Source organism: Chlamydotis macqueenii, chromosome 26, assembly GCF_036417535.1.
Source record: "Chlamydotis macqueenii isolate bChlMac1 chromosome 26, bChlMac1.mat, whole genome shotgun sequence".
In the NCBI taxonomy this organism is placed as follows: domain Eukaryota; kingdom Metazoa; phylum Chordata; class Aves; order Otidiformes; family Otididae; genus Chlamydotis; species Chlamydotis macqueenii.
The window spans coordinates 3,072,028-3,092,353 of NC_141581.1; the positions used below are offsets into that span (position 1 = coordinate 3,072,028).

A 20,326-nucleotide genomic window follows, 5' to 3' on the forward strand; every position below is an offset into this window, starting at 1 on the left:
GCCTGTATGAGGGGTTTTCAGAGCGACAGAACACCTCGGGGCTCACAGCTGGCTCAAGGGCCAGTATATGTGCCCAGGTACCTTTCATGACTCGGGTTATTGAAACCAGAGCAGCATCTCTTGGTGTGACAGTTTTGGCTCTGGGGACCCCATGGGTGGGGGCTGGAAGCCACAGAGCAGGAACTGAGCAGGAGAGACTGTAAGTGGCTGCTGGGATGTGAGGATGGGGCAGAAAACCCTGCACCTACCTTAATGCTCTTTCTTGTTTAAGGGTTGTGTATTTAAAGTGATTTTTTTTTTTTCCTCCTGGGTGGAGAATGGCTCCTGGTGCCTTGTGTCGCCCATCACTTGTGTGTAGCCTTTGCTATGGCTCGTTATCAGGCAAAGGGGCTTTTTTGCTGAGATTAAATGTGAACAAATTATTTTTATCCATGTTGAGAGCTCAGGATGGCTCTTGTCTATCAGCTCTTCTTAGCTGCGGCACAGAAATTTTAAGGGGAAAAAAAATTACTGTCTGACAGCTACATCTTATTCTGTTAGTATGTTCTAATTAGAACGTGAGCAAGAAATGTTATGAATATTCATGATCAGAGTTATTAAAATGCACAATTAATCTGTATGCTTTTTAATAACTGTATTAATGGAGAGAGGAGGTAGTTCTATTTTTGTCTTTTCTGAATTGGAAAGTGTGCCTTAACTTGGTTAGCTGGCAAATAGGTTTATTTTAAAATGAAGTTGGCTCCCGACAGCTGCGTGCGCACGTGAGCATCTCTAAAACTGCACACACTCCCTGCACTGGAAGAGCGTTCTAAGTGTTGCAAAGCCAGGCACTGAAAAGCTGGGATATGCCAGGATTAAACTCACTTGTGCAAACATAGTTCAGCTCTGTGCCACGTGAGTTTTGACATGATCTCAGTTGGTGACTTGGATTTATGCTTTTTGTCCAGGACTGTGTGTGCTTTAATGCAGGAAATCTGTGCCTGGGGACGAGGCAGAGTTGGGGGATGATGCGTGTGGGATCTCTGTCCCACTCAGGGAGCCTGGCAGCACCTCGGCAATGCCCGTAGGCAGGAAACACATCGCCAGGTGTCCCAAGGTGCTTCTCACCATCCCCTAGGCGCATGGCCTCGCCTCCTGAGCGGCCGGGACTAAAGGGTCCGGATGGGATACTCGAGTGCCCTTGGGTGAGCTTTTGGGGAGAGCCCCAGGGACACCAGCATGGGGCTGCCTGAGTCGTGTCCTTCTCACTCCAGGCTTTTCCCCGTCTTCTGTTCCTTTCTCTTCCTCCATTCAGGTCAAGCCCGCTCGGTGCCAGGCGATGCCTGACAGGCTGAGCTCAAGGGCACTGCCAGTGAGCGCCACGGGCTGAGGAAAATGTGACCGCGTTTGGTGGTGGCACTGTCTTTGGGGGTTTTATGGTGCAAAAACTTGCTCGTTTTTGGGGGCTTTTCTGGAAGCACCTGCCTTTGGCCAAACTTGAGTGTTCACAGGATAGGCAGAGGGCATTTGGTACCACATTTTAGATCCTTACTCCAATACAAAGGGAGGGAAGAGCAGGTTGGCATTGAATGTAGGACAGATGCCAGAAGTCAAAAGTGGGCAGTCTGTTTTTCCTGGCTTCATCCCAGAAATCCCTAAATCCTTTAAACACCTGCAGGCTGAAAATGGGAGATTTTTGCTGACACCTTTTATGCTGGTGACTGCAGCTTGGGGAAAGCATTAGGACTTTTTTTCCAGCAGGCATCAAACAGCAGGCTGGCCTTGCAGTGGCATGCCGACATGGGCACATTCAGAGGTGGCTGAGCCTTTGGGGCCGCTTCCAGAGCCTTGTGCCGCTTTCATTGCTGCTTGGGTGGAGAGCGATAGCCTCACTTCACCTTGGTTGGCTGTGTGACCACATGAACACCGGTGCCTGGAGAGAAAAGATGACTTTTTGGGTTTTTCTGGGGGTTGGTTTGCTATTGCAGGACCTGGCCACTGCTGCACCTGCAGCCTCGTGTGCTGCAGAGCTGATGCCATCAGGAGGTCAGGGTTTTCCTCCTGGCTCCCGCTCAGCTGGTGCAGGCAGGGTGGTGGGGGCTGCTTGCCCTCAACTCTGCATCGGGATGCAGAGGTGCATCCTGACGAAGAACAAGTCGGGCAAAAAGGCCAGGAGGGCCGCGTGGATGAGCAAGGAACTCCTGGACCAACTGAAAGTAAAGAAGGAGGCCTATAGAGGGTGAAAACGGAGACAGGTAGCCTGGGAGGTCTACAAAGAGGCTGCACGAGTGGCCAGGGGTAAGGTAAGGAAGGCCAAAGCCCTGACAGAACTGAATCTGGCCAGGGATATAAAATGGAACAAGAAGAGCTTCTGTAGGTATGCAGGGGACAAAAGAAAGTCCAGGGAAAATGTAGGCCCCCTCCGGAAGGGAACTGGTGTCCTGGTTACCCAGAACATGGAGAAGGCTGAGGATCTCAATGACTTTTTTGCCTCAGTCTTCACCGATAAGAGCTCTTGTCCCACCACCCAAGCTGTAGAAGGCGCAAGCAGGGACTGCGAGGATGAAGAACCACCCATTGTACTCGAAGAGCAGGTTCGGGACCATCTGAGGAACCTAAAGGTGCACAAGTCCATGGGACCTGATGAGATCCACCCGCAGATCCTGAGGGAACTGGCGGACTGGCTATCGTATTTGAGAAGTCGTGGCGGTCTGATGAGGTCCCCGATGACTGGAAGAGAGGGAACATAACCCCAATTTTTAAAAAGGGGAGTAAGGAAGACCCGGGCAACTACAGGCCGGTCAGCCTCACCTCTGTGCCTGGCAAGGTCATGGAGCGGATCCTCCTGGAAACCATGCTAAGGCACATGGAGAGCAAGGAGGTGGTTGGTGACAGCCAACATGGCTTCACCAAGGACAGGTCGTGCCTGACCAATGTGGTGGCCTTCTATGACGGGGTGACGGCATCGGTGGACAAGGGACGAGCAACTGACATCATCTACCTGGACTTGTGCAAAGCTTTTGACACTGTCCCGCACGACATCCTTCTCTCTAAACTAGAGAGGCATGGGTTTGATGGACGGACCACTGGGTGGATAAGGAGTTGGCTGGATGGCCGCACTCAGAGAGTGGTGGTCAACGGCTCAGTGTCCATGTGGAGACCGGTCACAAGTGACGACCCTCGGGGTCCCTGTTGGGCCCGGCCCTGTTCAACATCTTTGTCGGCGACATGGACAGTGGGATAGAGTGCACCCTCAGCAAGTTCACCGATGACACCAAGCTGTGTGGTGCCGTCGACACGCTGGAAGGGAGGGATGCCATCCAGAGGGACCTTGACAGGCTGGAGAGGTGGGCCCGTGCCAACCTCATGGAGTTCAACCAGGCCAAGTGCAAGGTCCTGCACCTGGGTCATGGCAATCCCAGGCACAAATCCAGGCTGGGCGGGGAATGGATTGAGAGCAGCCCTGAGGACTTGGGAGTGATGGTGGATGAGAAGCTCAACATGAGCCGGCAATGCGCCCTTGCGGCCCAGAAAGCCAACCGCATCCTGGGCTGCATCAAGAGGAGCGTGGCCAGCAGGTCGAGGGAGGTGATTCTGCCCTCTGCTCTGCCCTGGTGAGACCCCACCTGCAGCACTGCATCCAGCTCTGGAGCCCCCAACACAAGAAGGACATGGACCAGTTGGAGAAGGTCCAGAGGAGGGCCACGAAGATGATAGGAGGGCTGCCTCTCTTACGAGGCCAGGCTGAGAGAGTTGGGGCTGTTCAGCCTGGACAAGAGAAGGCTCTGGGGAGACCGTAGAGTGGTCTTCCAGTACCTCAAGGGGGCCTACAAGAAAGATGGGGAGAGGCTGTTTAGTAGGGCCTGTTGCGATAGGACAAGGAGTAATGGTTTTAAAATAGAGGGGGGTAGATTTAGATTGGATATTAGGAAAAAATTTTTTACAATGAGGGTTATAGAACACTGGGAACAGGTTGCCCAGAGAGGTGGTGGACGCCCCATCCCTGGAAATGTTCAAGGCCAGGCTGGATGAGGCTCTGAGCAACCTGATCTGGTTGAAGATGTCCCTGCTCCTTGCAGGGGGGTTGGACTAGATGACCTTTGAAGGTCCGTTTCAACCCTAACCATTCTATGATTCTATGATTCTGTCTCCTCAAGAACAGTGTAGGGGGAGAGCAAGTTGTCTTCCACAGCCTGCTGCAGTGCGTGCATGCTATCAGAGAACCCAGTGTGGTTTTGACCCCTCCTTGAGGCACACTGGTGGCACCGCAGTGTGGAATTAGCTCGTTCAGAGGGTTTCTCTGTGTCTAGGGCACGTGTGAGCCTCTTGGCCTCAGTTTTTGTCACCTGTACCGGCCACCATCTCCTCTTCCCCCTTTCCTTGGGGAGGCCTGGCAGTGTTGTTTTTGGAAGGGCCTGAGGATCCTCTGCCGTTGAGTTGGGTTAGAGACAGGTCTGGGTGGCTCTGTGGGACGGCAGGGTGATCCAGGACACACGAATGCCCATCCTTCACGGTGTAGGAGGTGGCCGTGGGGATCAGGATCCCCATGCCTCAGCTTTCCCTCTGGCTCTGGGGCTTCTGAGACACCTCGTGAGGGCACCAGCCACAGCCAAAGCCTGGTTGGGGCCACGGTGCTGATCCTTCCAGCGCAAAGAGGTGAATTTGCCAAGGATGGCTGCGGCTCACGTCTTTGCTCTGACCGTTGGGGAGCTTTAAAAATACCCGTGAAGGCAGAAAGAACAGAAGGAGCATTTCTGACTCCTCATCTGTGATGGTCTTTGCAGGGTGTGCAGATAAATTGCTTTAGAAAAACACATTAGCAAAGCAAAAGTTTATTCTAGCAAGTAGGAGGTAGGAGAATTGGCAGTAATTCTCCCTAGTATCCAAGGTATTATTAGACGCTTATCCCTGCTCTGCACAGTAATCACATTGGAAATTTTTGATTAGAAAACAAAATCTAAATGAGAATTATGAATATTCATTAGGTGTTGAGATTAATATGCATAATTATGCAAATTAGACAACAATTAAACACCAGTTCTCTGGGGAAATTATTAACACAAAGGCACAGAAATAGAAGGATATAATTTGAAAGAAGTTTCTAGTTAAATGAACAGTAAGAGGAGTGGAGGAGACAAATACACAGTGTGTTTGCCATAATAATCAGCTTTGCTGAGACGAAATTGGAGTGTACCCTGCAGCCCTGCCCCTCTCCGTGTCCTTGCTCCCGCCTGCACCCCGGCCCTGCCACTGCTCTGCTGCCAGCGTGTCTCTGCTAAAAAAAAAAAAAAAAATCTCCTGTAAGGCCCTGCTGGCAGCTCAGCAGTTGGCGCTTCGCTATTGTTGGATGAGCCAGTGTGAGTGGAGGGATCCCCAGAGAGCCCCTGAGGCCAGCACAGGGTGATACTGAATGCTACTGTGAGCCGCTGCAAGAGGTTTCCTGTGCCACCCCGTGACACGTGTGGCATTATACCCTCCGCAGTGGAATTGGGGTTTCCATAGGACAAGGCAGAGAGATGGCTCTAGCCAATGCCATCCATCTGCCTCCTGCAGGTCTGATATTTCTCCCCGTCTGCCGCAACTGAGCTCACCGTATCCGCATAGCATCTCCAAAGCCTGGCCGCAGGGCAGAACGATGCCCCCACCCTGCCCGACACCCTCTCAAATCCCAGTCTTACCCCACAAGCCTTTGAATGGGGAGATGCTGACTGCTGCTCCCAACCCACGGTCACCCACGGGAGAGGAGGAGAAGGACCAGAAGTCCTGCCGTTGAGTTGAAGCTCATTTGCCGGAAAGGTTTCTTTTGTGCAGTTGTGGTGGCAGCTTGAACTGTGAGAGCTTTCCTGATGTGAATCCCTGGGCTTTTTTTTTTTTTTTTTTTTTTGTCCTGGTGGACGTTTGCCATCTTCTCTGGCTGCCTCGTGCTGGTAGGCCAAGAGATGCAGCCTGGGTGGACCTGGCAGACAACGAAAGGAGATTTCCTACCTCAGTCTGTGTGCAAGGCGTGTTACAAAACCCTCCTGTTTGGTCCCTTGCCCTTTTGGGTCAAATCTCCTTTGCCAGGGATGCGATTGGGAGGGCTAAAAATGAGATGGACGGGAGTGTGCTCTGATTGGCCCCGTGTTGACAGTGCACCTTGCTCTGTGGGATCACAGGGGGCTTAAATAGTGAGTGTGACTAAGCCACAGGTAACATTGTACCCCCAGCAATTCCCATCTGAGGCTTTCAGGTCTGGGCACTCTTTTAATTTGCTCAGAAGCAATAAGGAACAGAGTTTGGTCCATTACTTGGCAGCATCATGGGCAAAAATCAGGATGGGTGTAATGAGTTTTTAATTCATACTCCTTTTCACCATCAGTTTCTGGGAAGAAGAGGTTCACGGGCGCTCTCTGGAATAAAGCAAGTTAAAATAGTTGTTTCTCCTCTTCCCACTGTCCCATGTTTTGAAGCGTTTCCAGGTTGTGGTGGAATTTGCTTTGAAGTTTGTGGAATAAACTCCCAGCTGGAGTGGGAGGATGAGGAGGGAGAGGGGAGGATTAGTCATGGCAAGAGAAAGTGGTTTATTAATGAAAATATTATTTTGTTTGTAGAAGGAAGAGTTAATTTTGTGAGAACACCTTTGAGACTTTGCTGATAAAGCAAGAGTAACCTTTGTTCTTCCTGTTTTTCGGTAGGTTTGGATGAAAGACCAGGATCAGGTTCCTGGGGAACAGGAGATCAAAACAGCTCCACATTTGACCAAGGAAGGGTAAGGATGAAGCACAAATACCAAGCTCCAACGAAAATAAACGGGGACTTTAGCATGGCTTCTCAGCGCGTGCATTTGTGCCCAGATCGGATATAACCTTGGACCAACTTTTCTTGCTCCATTTTGGATATGGGTTCTGTTAACCCTGCAGGAGCTGTCGTGGGGAGAGGGGTGCTCCCATCCCTATCTCCCCAGGCTTTGCTGCCTTGAGGTCCCCCTGGAGAAGGCTTCTCTTCCAAAAAGCTCCCCCAGACCTGTGTGGACTCCCTGCGGCTGCTCACGCCTCTCCCCTCCCTGTGCTTGTATTTGGCCTGGGAAAAGGGGGGCTCCTGGCTGCAGGGTGGGACAGGTCCCCAAATGGAGTCACGGCCAAGTGGTTGAGGGATCTCACCTGATGGGCTGTGCCTTCAGCAAAACTTGCTGGGAACCAGAGTGCACAGCTTTGGGGGCCCAAGGGGCCAACTGGGGCTTACTTTGGGATGAATTGACCACAGCGGCCAGCCAAGGCACCATCGACAGGGATGGAGACCCCAGGGAGGGTTTTGCAGGGAAGGAGTCAAGGCTGCAACAGTGCTTAACTGGGGCTTGAGGAGGGGAAGAGTAAAATTAACTTAACTGAAATGGTCTTACTTTGGCAGATGTTCGTGTTTTAATGGGTTTGTGCGATTCATTTTTTTAAATGGGACCTTTCCCTTCCCTTAGTTCAGTAGTCAAGCAGGCGCTGTGGTGTCATTTCTCATTTTTATAGGCTTTCTCCTCACCCCTTTGCCCCCCCGCCTTGGGGAGGGGACTGCCTGGCCCTTACCTGGTGGGTGCCAGCCACTGGGTGAAGGCAGAAACAGCCTGAGAGCTGCCAGCATGGGGCAGACCCTGTCGTATGTCCGTGCTTTGGTGCCATAACTCTTCCCGGTGCCACGGCCTCACGGCTACACTACCCTGCTCTCCCCTGCCGTGAGCATAAGATCATTTCCGTGCCCTTTTTACAAGGAGCCTTTTACTTGGACTCTTCCTGCCGTAGGAGAGACTGAGCTCCGACAGCCTTGCGTTTTGGCATTTGACTTGCCATCGTCACGTGCCGGGTGGTAACTCTCCTCTGTTGCTTCAGCAGAGCTATGGCGAAGGCCCGCACTACGGTGAGCACAGAGACCTGCCCTCTCACAACAGCATATCTTCAGCGCCATTCCTGGGAGCCGGACTAGTGGGTAAGTGCCTTTCAGCTGCCTGGCGCATGTGTGGTCAAAGCAGGGGAAATCTAATGCAGAATGGCACGTGGTGGTGGGAGCATTTGCACTGGCTGATGTTGCTGTTCCCCGTGTCAGACCTACTTTTGAAGGTGTTCTCAAAGCTGTGGTTAAAGGAACTGCTGTCCAGAGGGTCTCATCAGTGCCTGACATGCATGGCAGCACTATTTTATGTGCATTGTTATTTTCCCTTGCTTTATAGTAGCACCCAGAGACAATAGCGGAGATTGATGCCCGCCATCCTGGCACAGGATGGGCTGAGTTTGCTCTTGGGAGCTGGTAATCAAAGGTGGAAAAGCACCAGGAATAGAGGGGGAGAAAAGACACAGCTCATCATTAAGATCTTTCAACAGGCTCATGGCTGCTTTGCTTTCCAGCCTCGCAGCCCTGGGGCAGTGCAATCTCTGCAGAGAGCTGGAGGTGCTCCCCCTTGCTGCAGTGTGGTTTGAAGGCCGCCTTCTTTTGTCCTGCAAGGCTCCAGCAGCCCTGTCCGACTCCTCCATCCCCTGCTGCAACCAGGCAGCATGAGGAGCTCACGGGGACTGGCGAGTGCCGTGCAGCCCTCACCTGCTGTGCCAGAGACAGTGATCATGCGTGACCAGATGCGTGCGACAGTTTAGCCAGTTACCTCTCCCAGCTTGGGAGTGGGAGGAGAGATTAAGAGCAGAAAATATCCATCCTGAAGGGCTTAGAGAGCTGTAATGACGTTAGGTCAGGAATTGGGGTTAGTCCTCCCCACCTTTGCCTGCGCAGTGGTGGTTAAAACCCTCCAGTGAGTGTGGAAGGAGCGGTGTTTGGGCAGGGCCTTGCAGCTAGTGGCATTTACTCCTGGTTTGAAGTGTGGGGTTAGAAGAGGGAATTGCGTTTGAAACGGAAAATCCCCACCACGATAGGTTCCTTCTGCAGAGCTGGCAGGAAAGGGGAAGAGAAGAGCGGGGTCATGCTGGGAAGCAAGCAGCCACGCATTTGCCCCTCCTGTCTCAGGTCTGGGATGAGCCTTTTGACGTGCTTTCGCCCCTCTTGCTGTCAGGGGAACAATGTTTGATTGCCCCTCAGGAGTCCTGTGCAGGTATGGAAGAGCATTTCCAAGCAGGGCCCCCGCTACCCCGTCCCTTTGCAAGGGTGTTTGTTCCTTCTCATTTTATGCCCCAGGAGGTTGTAAGCAAAGCAGAAGAGATGTTTCTTAATAAGACGGGGGAGCCTTGATGCAGTTCAGCAGGGTTTCTTGGGAGTGTGCATGGGGGGGAACCTATACTAACCCATCCTACGCCTGAGGCCAAGGCAGCCTTCAGAGTTTACAGGCAAGAAGAAGCTGCCTGGGGAGGAACACGGAGGTTTCCCCTTTGATGTGTGCAGGGAGGATGCATTTGGCTTCCTCTCAGAGACAGGGCTCCTCGTCTTTGGCAAGCACCACAGCACTCTCCAGCAAGACTACGAGCCCAGCACATGGAGCTGGAGCCTCTTCTGCCCCGGTGGGTGATTTTCACCAGCTATCTCCACAGTGGAGGGTGAGCTGTGACCTGTCCTGGTGGGCAAGACAGCAGCCACACCGTGGTCGAGGCTCAAGCGCCTGCCGAGGCTGTGGCTCCCTGCGCCGGCACATGGGCCACTGACCTGGGCGGTCAGGTGCAGCACCAGGAGCTCCACCACCAAAACAGGAGCTGGGTAGACAAGGAGAGAGTGGCCAGGAGGAGCAGGGGGCTCCTCACATTTCAAAGTCACTTCTGTTCCTAAAATTGGATGTGGTTGAAGTAGAAAACATAAATTCCTGGAGCAGGTTCCAAAATACATAAATAAGTTTTGTTTTGCCTCTGAGCTCGTGTGCTGAGGAGGATGGACCAGAGGAAGGCCACGGGTGGGGTTTTCTCTTCCTCTTTACCAAGCTGCTTCTGAAAACTTTTCAAGTGGCAAAATAAAAAATAATGCTTTTGTATGTGATAGTGTAAAGACAGTGGCAAAGTGGGAGGGAAAGGTGAGTTTTGGAGATGTCACTTCAGCTGCAAGTCCCTGGTTTCCAGCAAGGTCCCCTCCTGGTGCCGTGCGCTGGGCAAGCTCATGTTAATGTGGCAATTGAGTAGAACCGATGAATTTTAAAACATGAGGAGACGGAAGGAGCAGATTAGGATGGACACATCCAGTGCTACTGGGTGGACAAAAGGTGTGTGAGACTATTGTCTAAGCCCTTCCCCAAAGTGAGAATTTATATCTGTTTCCCACTTGACCTCTGTATCTTCAAGGAGGATCAGAAACTGCTGGAAGAAACATTTCAAGAGGAACATGATCTGTTTTAGAAATGGTGGGCTTGGCCAGCTAGAGAGGATGGCTGAGCTGAAAGGGCCCCCCAGAGAAAACATGCATGTTGGCATGTTCCGTTGGTGCAGGCTCTGAGCGCAGCTCTCTGCCAGCTGCTGCTTGGTTGGGGTGGTACTGGCCTCCTCCAGGAACCTGTGTCCTCCAGCTTTTGTGTTTCTTGAGTCAGTGCAGCGTCCCAGAGGCAGGCTGCAGCCAGCCATCCTCTTAACAGTGTGCGTTAGGGACAATGAGCAGCTTTCCCGCAGTGAAGGGATGCTGCTGGCTAGGCAGCACTTGTTGGAGAAAGGGAGCTAAACTGTGGCTTTTTTGGCTCTATTTTACACATGCGTCCGGCAAACAGGAGACTCCACTTTCACCAGCCTTTGGTGGGCTGGGGAACTCCTGCCAGCCTGAGCTTTGAAACAGTGCTTGCATCCTTTTGAGGAGACGTCAGCCGTCCCTGAAGGCTGAGGGCATTTTGGGGCTGTGGTGCACAGGAGGAGGAGCAGGGGTGCAACCGGGTGCTCCCCTTTCTGCATGAGCTACTTTCCCACTCTTAAACTGATCTGATGTGAGCAGGGATGTGAGGAGAGAGATTTGGGAACTACAGGGTGTAGTGGCGCTTTGGATAAAGGAGCAGTGGAGCATGCAAGTTCATTCGTCCAAGTTTCTTCCTGGCATGTCCCTGCACTGGCAGCTGGCTTTGCAGAGCTGGCCGGGGATGCTCTGGCTGCAGTGGGTCTGGCTTGTGAGCAACCGCGATCGCGCACAGAAGCAGCACAGAGCATTGGTTTCAGGTATATTTAGTTAGGGAGGGGGAAAATGGAGAACAGTGCCAGGGCAGCAAATTCCAGGAGAGGAGTAGAGCTGGAGGGATTTGCATGGCCCAGGAGGGAAGGAAAGCGAGTCTGAGTTCAGGGGGCATCAGCACATCCCCCAGACCCCCGCGAGACTGAATCCCTGCTTCTTTTTCCTGCCTGCCTATCCAAGCAAGTCCCTTGTGCCATCACCTAGCCCACACCCTCATCCCCCTCCCAAGTGCAGTGTAGAGGGGGCTACTCAGCTCCTGGGGAGGAGGAAAATGCTTCAACAGCCCACGCTGGGGGAGAACAAAGCTCTAGTGCAAAGTGCCAGACAGATTTAATCTCAGAAGGACAGTGTGCCTGTCGTTTCCTGTAAGCAGGCAGCAGTCCCGGCAGCAGGAGACACCGGTGCTGGAGACTGAAGGGACAGTTGCCTGCCTGCTCATCTGTGGGCAGCCCCAGTCCAACCCAACCTTGGGATGATGGCCCTGCAGATTACGGAGTGTATGCCTAGTCCAAATCCTATTTAAATTCATGTAGTGTGCTTTGAAAGGAAAAGTACCGATTTGGGATTGTTCGTGAGATGGTTGGGGCTGTTCAGCCTGGAGAAGGCTCCAGGGATACCTGATAGCAGCCTTCCAGTGCCTAAAGGGGGAGCTGGAGAGGGACTTTTGACAAGGGCATGTAGCTACCAGACAGGGGGTAATGACTTTAAACTGAAAGAGGGCAGGTTTAGATTAGATGTAAGGAAGAAATTCTTTACTGTGAGAGTGGTGAGACACTGGCATAGATTGCCCAGAGCCGCTGTAGATGCTTCATCCCTGGAAGTGTTCAAGGCCAGGTTGGACAGGGCTTTGAGCACCCTAGTCTACTGGAAGGTGTCCCATGGCAGGGTGGTTGGTTTGGGTTGGAAGAGACCTTAAAGATCATTTAGTTCCATTCTATTAGCTGGGATACACAGATAGCGTATTTGGGGCTTACAGAAGTTCTTTAGATGGGCGTACAGCATCCAATACAATGGGAGCTTGGCTTTGGGAGGCATCTTGAGCGCAGAGCAGAAGGGCTGCACTGATGGTGAGACCTGTGCTTGCTGCTTTCAGAACTGGCCTTCCCCTGCCCTCAGCTTCCCAAGAGCTGCGGGTGACACCACTCATACACTTTTTGAAGGGGACAATGTGAGGGCAATCTTCAGTCAGATGCTTTCTAAAGCCCAGGTTCCCTCTCTTGCCACAGCTTCAGCTCCACAAGGTGATGGGGAAAACTAGAGCTGTCTGCAAGGCTAACTGTGGGGATGAGCTCCAGCCTCTGTTGCACTGGATGGGATAACCTAAGTTTAAAAAAAAAAAAAAAAAAGTCCCTGAATTAAAATACCATCGGTGCTCGGAATAAAAATCAGCCTGGGCTGCCAGGCACGGGCATCAATGAATCTGACGAGCAGGGTGCAGTAGCAATGCCCGTGAGCTCCATTGCTGCCTCCTCCAAGCTTTCAAGCTTTGAGCCCTTGGTGCTGCTCCCCTGAGGACGGGTGACGTCCTAGTGAGGTCTGAGCATCCCAGCCTTGGATGAGGAGAGGTGATGGGGACCATCTCTGGCAGCTCTGTTTGTTTTAAATCACCACTTTCCAAAATCTGCCACTCTTGGACCGTTCATCTTTAGTGGGGCCAGGCGGGGAGTGATTGCTTGAACAGCAAGGAAACTGATAAGCCCTAACAGATTTCTTTCTAGTAATTATTTCTAGTAATTAGCTTATTTTCAGAGGAGTGTTTCTAATCTTGTGTGTATTGTGAGCTGTTGTGGATTGAGTTCTTCCTGGACAATGGTTTAATCTGCCCATTGATGGGGTTTGTCACTGCTCCTGGTTCTTAACGTTTTTGGTTTTGTTTTGTTTTTTTCCCCTTCCCCCTTTTAATCCCTGGCTGCATTTTTCCTCCCCTTTTTCCCCAGGCCGTAACTCTAATGGAATTACCGGTGCGTGGGGCTGGGGGCGGGTGCGCAGTGGGTGACTGTGCCATGGCTTGGGCAGTGGGTGCCCAGGGCTGCACCGGGGCTCCGTTTCGGAGTGTGGGGACAGGGTGATGCAGGGGCAGTGCGTGGTGTTAACTTCCTGTGGGCTGGCAGGACTGTGGGGCTCTGTGCCTCAGCAAAGCACCTGCCTTCATCCTGGCAGGCGTTAGCAAAACTCACAGGCAGTGCTGAATTGCCTTTTCTTGTCTTATTTGTATACATCTGCAAGTGGGGCTTGTCTTGAGGAAAGAAACAGCAAAACGGCAACTTTACTTAAAAGCGCTGTTTGCTCTGGTGGAGGCGAGATGCTGCCTCGGTCGTGGGTGCTGAGGCCAAACCCTGATGCTGCCAGAGCTGGCGGCAACCTTGGGGGAAAAGGAGTTTTTATTCTGCCACCTCGTCTCTGAGCCTGGGAGCAAATTTGCATTTGGGAGGAGAGAGTGCAAACAGCGCATGGGTTTTTCTCTGCAAAAGCCCCGGGTGAAGGCAAGCCCGGGGGAGGCTTTGTTTGAGGCCAGCGCAGCCGGATCCTGCAAGAGAGAACACGCTGGGGAGAGGTTGGGAAATCGCTTATGAAGCAGGATTAAATGCAGGAGGGGGATGCCAGGACTCACAGGGAAGCAAGAAGAGCTGGAAATACTAAATGCTCCCAGCCAGTTTCTGGATGCACCTTGCTCAAGGTGCCCTCCATTGTGCTTCACCTTTGCGTGTTAAGATATGCAGAGGTAAATCCGACAGATGAGGATTTCAAAGGGAAGCCCCTTTCCCACTCAAGGGATTTATTCCCAGTATCTTCTGATTTCCCCCCTCGACCCACTGAGGCTCTCATAACACGCATCTGCAGGATTTCAGTAATTTGGTTGGGAGCAGGATGGCGTTTGGGGAGATTCCTGGCATTTTCTGCTGAGACTTGCCTCCATCCCAGTCCTTGCCATGGTCCTGGGGTTTTGCCACTTTTTCTGGTTGGTTCTCCTGGGCTGTGGCTTTGAAGGGGTGATTCCTGGGAGTCCCAGTGTAGCCTGGTTTGCCAGCTGGCATCTCCCTGGCAGCACAAACAGCACCTTCTGCTGGCCAGTTCAGCTTTTACTTGCCCAGCTTGCAGGCTCTTATAATTCTGATCCAGAAAAGTTTGCTGTTCCTCCTTTTGCTTTGTTTTCCTAGACAATTAAATGTAAAATTTCTACTGCTGAGGTTTTTGCTATTTTTTCTCCTTTATATGTGATGATGAAGGAGAGTGCTGGGGCTGGCTGGGGGGCAGGGGGAAATTGGGAAAGGGAGGGCACCCCCCATCCTGTGAGACACCCGCTGATCCAAGTATGCAGTAGATGCTGGTTCCAGGCACGCTTGCTTTCCCACGTGAGCCAAACAAAGCATGAAAGACCAGCCGTCCAGTGAAGGTAGTGGACTTTGGGGTAACTTGGTGTAGAGTTGGCCCTGGGTTGCAGTCCTTCATCTTCCTGCGTTTGCGCCAAGTGCCCTACGGTTTAGTCTCTGAGGTTATCTGGTGATGGCAGAGGCGTTTGGCTCTGCGCTTCACCATTCAAGCCATGTGTGGAAGCGGCAGTATATTATCACGTGGAAAGCCTGGTCGTCGCTGACCAGATAAACTAGCGTGACATTACCCTGTTTTTTCTCCGGTTTAGGAGTAATTACGATCCTCCCGATGCCACAACCTGTGGAGTTATTTGTGTAACATTGCCAGTGCTGTGGCAAATAGAGTTGCTAAGCTCTTTTAAAAATTAGGTCATTTAGGAGATCTGTTCTCTGACATTTTGACCTTTGTTTACTTAACGTTTAAGCTTCTGAAATGAAGCAGCAGCAGGGCCCAGCGTCCGGCTGTTGTTGGAGGTGAGGGGCAGCGGGATGCAGGCGTGTCGCACCGTGACCCATTGCACTGTCAGGAAGCAGGGGTCTCAGATTTGGGGGTTGTAATGGGGAAACCCACTTCTGACATTTTGGATTGAGCTAAAGGCCCATACGCTAATGTTGCAAAACTGAGCAGCCTTCTATCTCTTCCCATCTCTCTGCCTTTTGCTTCAGGGGGGCTGGTTTGGGCAAATTTGCTCCCCCTCCCCTCTTTGCCTGCACCCCAAAACCTCTTAAGCAGGTGTGGAGCTGCCTGCCAGCCCAAACGTCACCCTAGTGCATTAACCCACATCTTAGCAGGCTTCGGTGATGTCTTTAGGTTAAGCAGATTGGCAAAATCCTCCCCCTCCCAATTTTTGTTTACTAAGCCAGACTGGAGGCAGGATGCGATCGCCCCTTTTTGGGGAAGGGCTTTTGCAGGGGGAGCAGACTGGCAGACCCCCATGTCGCCCAGCCGCATTGTGGAGAGTCCACTGCGTCGGCGAGGCAACTGCCCAAGCAGGGCCATCCTGCCCTGGATTCAAAGCCCTTTTGGTCATCATCTCCCATTTCCCTCTTCCCTCCCCCTTTTCCCAGATGGCATCATTAATTAACAATAGGGAAAAAATTCTTCATAGATTTTCAGTCGTTTTTGGGATTTTTTTTTTTTAATGAAAAGTGCCTCTTTCCCACTAGAAAATTGTCTAATTTTGCTGTGGGTGAGGGGAAAACCCCAAAGCAGACTATTGTGCTTCTGGCTGCCCCCAGGCTCAGTGTAGAACTATTCACTTTCTCTCTGACCTGGGGTCCTTCCTTGGGGCTGCGACACAGCCCTGGCACCCACGGCTGCTGCTTGCCAGGGGCCACAATGTGCTCCAGGGCAGTGAACATGAGGGAAGAGACTGCAAGGACATTTCGGAATGGAAACATTTAACCATGCGTGTTGGGTTTCTTTCCCCACCCCACCCCCTCTATGAAAACACTATTTTCAGCAGCGTGTGGGCAGGGTGAGGTTGAGCATGTTTGATAAAAGCCGTTGCCGAGTGCTAAAGTTCACTCGGCAGCGCTGGGGCACGTGGGCTTGGCTCGCATGGGGCTGCTTCTGCAAAGAATCCTGATCAGCAGGGATGCTGCGGCTGCAAGGAGCCCCACGGTCCAGGACAAGCCTGCCTGGTGCAACCCGACCTAACAGAGGGTGCTTGGGAAAGAAGGAAACACTTTTCTATTGAATACCTGCTCTTTAGATCTGGATGGGGTTTGGAAAGTTGAATCTCCACCAGGAAAGGGGAAGAAGGTAATCCCTGCTCCATAAGGAACAGGAGCTCAGTTCCACGCAGTGCTGCTCAGCATGTGCTAAAATTGTATTTCCTACTCTATGGAAAGTGCCCACATTGTCTGGTCACTCATGCCTGGCTTTCAGTTTGCTCTGTCACTGCCTCTGCCAAATTTGGCTGGCTTTTTTTAAAATGTCTTGAGGGGTTTTTTTGCCTCTGGTCTGACACTGCCGGTTTCCAGGGCCACAAGCGCTTCCCTGCATCGTTGCAGTTTTGGGGTTTTGCTGTTTATGGACCACCCGAGCCCTGCTGTACGTGAACTTAAAAGAGCTCCTGTTTTAGTAACGAGCTATTACGGGAGGCAGTCACCTCTGCAGCCGGGCAGAGGAAGCTGCATTATGAGAGAGCAGGCTTTGCACCTTGGTGGGATGCCCCAGGAGGGTGGGCAGGTGCAGATGCACACAAAACCTCTCCTCTTACACAAAACCTTGTCTTTTCTTTTCTCCATTGTAGGGAAGAGCAGTGAAAGAGCCTCATACTCCACGTTCGGAAGAGACACAGGGATGCCAGGACTAAACCAGGTAATGATAAAATGCATTGAGATTTTTTTGCTTCATTTACTGGCTAGGCTGCTAGGAGTGAGAGCCTGGGAATGGAAAGGAACCTGGCGGTTTGCATCTCGCCTGTCTGCACGGGCTCCTGGAAAGTCTCTGCTCTGCTCAGAAGTGCCTGTTGAGTGTCGGGGGTTTATATGGGTGTACATGTTGCTGGCTCAGAAGCATTGTCAGAGTTTAGAAAATGGGATTGTAGCAGCTTCTCAGTTATTTTCAAAACCTCTTCAGGCTCACTTATTTTATCATTATTAATCCTGCTTCTAGCTGATTTGTATTTAATCAGATATGACCTAGCCAGTGGTGCCCTCAGAGGGAGTTTCACTGAGTCGGATCCAGGCAACACCTTTCCCTGTGACTGGGTGGCCGCAGGCAGAGGAGCACTTTGGGAGGCACCTTCTCCCTGCAGCTGCCTGCCTTTGGGCTCTCACTCTGCCCGCAGGCACCGTGCCTGGTGCCGTGTGCTCTCTCTCCCCAGCCAGCATGCTTGCCAATTAAGGGGAGGGAGGAGAGTCCGTGAGATGGTTTCTGTGCTGTTGCAGCATCATTTTGATGGATATCAGGCGATGTTTTGGTTTTATGGTGGTTCTGTCGATGCAGGAGCTGCAGCCGATGCTCACCTCCGCAATCCGGGAGGGATGCAGGATAGGAGAGGTGTGTCTTGCAGCAACAGTCCTGCCCTGTTGGGTCACCCCATGGCAGGACCAGGGCTGTGCTGTGGGGGAAAAAATTGCTTCCCATGGGGAATACCACAGGTGTAAATCAGAGCCCAGGAAGGCAGTTGACCAGCCCTGAGATAATCTAGTCTGCTGCCACTGGCATCCAGAAATAGCTTTTTGGGAAGGAGCGAGCAGCTCCGCTTTGATGTGTTGCTGCAATTGCCCAGTCAGTGCCTGAGCATGGCCCGGGGAAACAGTCCCACCATTTTATTCAAGGGAGCAGCTCTTGACTGGACAGCTTTTTATTTTATACATGTACACACACACATATTACACGTCTTAATTTTACACAAATTTGTCATAATTTCCTCTTCTCTGAACTGAGGATGTGTCCTTTGCTGAAACAGCTGTGCTGCCTGTCTGTGCCAGAGTGGATTTAATTTACCACTGAAGCTGCTAAAATAAAAATGGGACAGATGCCAAGCCTTGCTTTTTAATCTTAAGGTTTTGCCAGGCTTTCATGGAGGAGGGGGGGATATAAGGTAACAGAAACGGGGTGGGCAAATGGTGCTGCAGGCCAGGAGAGGCCCTGGCGCAGGCGCACAGATCTGGATCGGGTGGCAGAGTGGGAGACAGAGCCTGCTTGATGTGGAGGAGGAGACAAACCCCCTCTTATGTGGGGCGATGGGAGGCAAACAGGGCCGTCTGCATGCTCGCTGTGGCCCCCAGAACTGTTGTTGCTTCTGGCTCCAGTTTTGGGAGGGGGAGTTGACTTGGTTTTTTTTCTTTTTGAAAAGAGGTGGAAAATTGTCTGATGCTCTGGATGGGGAGCATGGTCCTCCTCAAAACACCCTGCGGCTTCCCCGTCGTTTAACACTGAACCATCTCTGCAGACATCCCTAGGGAGAGGGAAGGGGAAGAAGATCCCTTTCTCTGGGAAATTGCCTTAGAATCTCGGTGCATCTCCAGAGATACCCGCTGGAGGAGCCGGGCAGCAGCAACCCATCCCTCAGTGATCTCCTCCAGGGTGCTGTGTCGCTTGCTTTTCCTGGCCACGCTGCTCCGTGGTGCGTAGCGGTTTTGGTGCAAAGGTAATATGACCAGTGGAACAGATTGCAGGAATTTCGCCAGCTGTGAATACACGAGCTCCTCTTTCCCTCCCCGACCCCTTTCTGGAGGAGATAGATTTTTAAAGCAGTGGGCTTTTCTTTCCAGTTTCTCAAAAGCCTGAAATCTTCCTTTATTTCAATGTGTTGCCCTCAGAAGATGGGTCAAAGCTAAGCTTTTGTTACTTAAAGGCCCTTTGACAGCCCTCTTAATTTCTACATAAATACATTTAACTTTATTCTGAGGTGCAAGCGGGCATGCTCCTGGAGGAAAGGCACGCTTGCTCCATCCCAGGAGCCAGTGAGCACCCTGGGCTCTAGCTCTGCGCTGCTTCCCAGTGTGCCCAAGGTCAGCTGGGATAAACACAACAGAGGAGTGTCCTCTTTCTAGGAAGAGAGATTTGATTTTCCCTGATAAAATGAAAGAGAAAACCAGTCCCAGCAGAGGCGTTGCAGCTTGGTTGTATTGTCCACCATGGTTCTGGCTGTGCAGCACTGGGGATGGGAGAGAAACTGTCAGTGTCGGCACTCTGGGCTGGCTTTTGCAGCCTGAGAGGGGCCTGGCAGGGTCAGATGTGCCACCAGCTGTGTAACCTCTCCTGCCAGTTGTGGTTGGCTTCGGCATGGTGGAGATATGCAACAGCCTGGGGCTTCTGGGCTTGCCGGTGGGTGAGTGCTGTACCTGTTCTCTGCCCTGGCCAGGCCTCTGACAATGTCACGGGGGCAAGGGGCAGCATGGGGCCATTCAGTCGGATGTGCCTTTTGAGGATGGGTGGACATGCTGCACCCATCAGGTGCGTCTCCTATAGGCACCGAAGCACTGGTTGCATCAGAAACTGTAACTCCTTGCCGTAAAACCTCAGGAAGGGTTTTGTCCTAAGTCCATGAGGCAGGCATAACGAGCCCCTCAGCCTGACTGTTGCCTCCTCATTGCCTTCAGCAGGCTGGGCTGATAAAACCATCAGCAGGGTCTCATCCTGCCCTCGTGGGCAGTGAGGTGAGCGTGGGACTGTGATGCTCCCCACAGTGGCACTTGCCAATTCACATCCTTGGTTTGTAGAGAACTTCCTTGCTGGGATCCAGTGAGAAAACGTAGCTTGAAACACCATTTTTGCACATTATATGCACAATATAATTGCACATATATTCCCCTATAGCTACTCTCATATTTACATGTTTGTTTTTTCCTTCTGGTCCTTTGGCTTGGCTTGGCTCACTTTTCTTTCTTTTTTTTCTTTTCTTTTCTTTTTTTTCATTCCCCTTGTCTTCATTTGTGCAAAGGCAGCTGAAGGTGGGACTGTTCTCTCCCAGCAAATGTGGTGGCTTTCCAGTGTAATTACATGGAAGGGCTTTTCTGTCTCCTTGTTCGCAGACTGGTTTCCTGCCCAGCGAAATGGGAATTGCGAGCCCAAGCACACTTTCTCCCACTGGAGTGAAAGGGGGGTCTCAGTATTTTTCTTACCCCAACAATCCTCGCAGGAGAGGTGCTGAGAGCAACATAGGTAAGTCGCTTTGTGTCACTCTCGGGTGCCACCGCTCCGGTTTGCACCACAGCTTGGTCACAGCTTGCACCGCTCTGCACCCTCCAAAGTCACTTTCTTGCTGCTATTTTGGGCTTTCCCCAACAAACGAAACCAGAAGCGACCCAGTGTTACATGCATTGTTTCCAGTCCTTTTCAGAAAAAGACATCCACTTTGACATTGCCATTTCAAAACGTTGGTGGTTTATGTTTTCAGCCTGCAAAATTATTCTTTTGCACCAGA

The 20,326-nt window shown here is 51.8% G+C and overlaps 1 protein-coding gene across 8 annotated transcripts in view; it reads left to right on the top strand.

Annotated features, from left to right (window-relative positions):
• The window catches only part of TCF3 (transcription factor 3), an 82,966-nt gene that overhangs the window by 36,727 nt on the left and 25,913 nt on the right, over positions 1 to 20,326 (top strand). For 6 of the 8 annotated variants that reach the window (XM_086767503.1, XM_086767501.1, XM_086767507.1 and 3 more), the window contains exons 4-7: positions 6,654 to 6,727; positions 7,833 to 7,929; positions 16,700 to 16,767; positions 19,935 to 20,064. In XM_086767503.1, the coding sequence (XP_086623629.1) occupies positions 6,654 to 6,727; positions 7,833 to 7,929; positions 16,700 to 16,767; positions 19,935 to 20,064 (369 nt within the window). The remainder of the gene's footprint in view (positions 1 to 6,653; positions 6,728 to 7,832; positions 7,930 to 16,699; positions 16,768 to 19,934; positions 20,065 to 20,326) is intronic. The other 2 variants (XM_086767502.1, XM_086767509.1) reach the window with 1 other exon arrangement.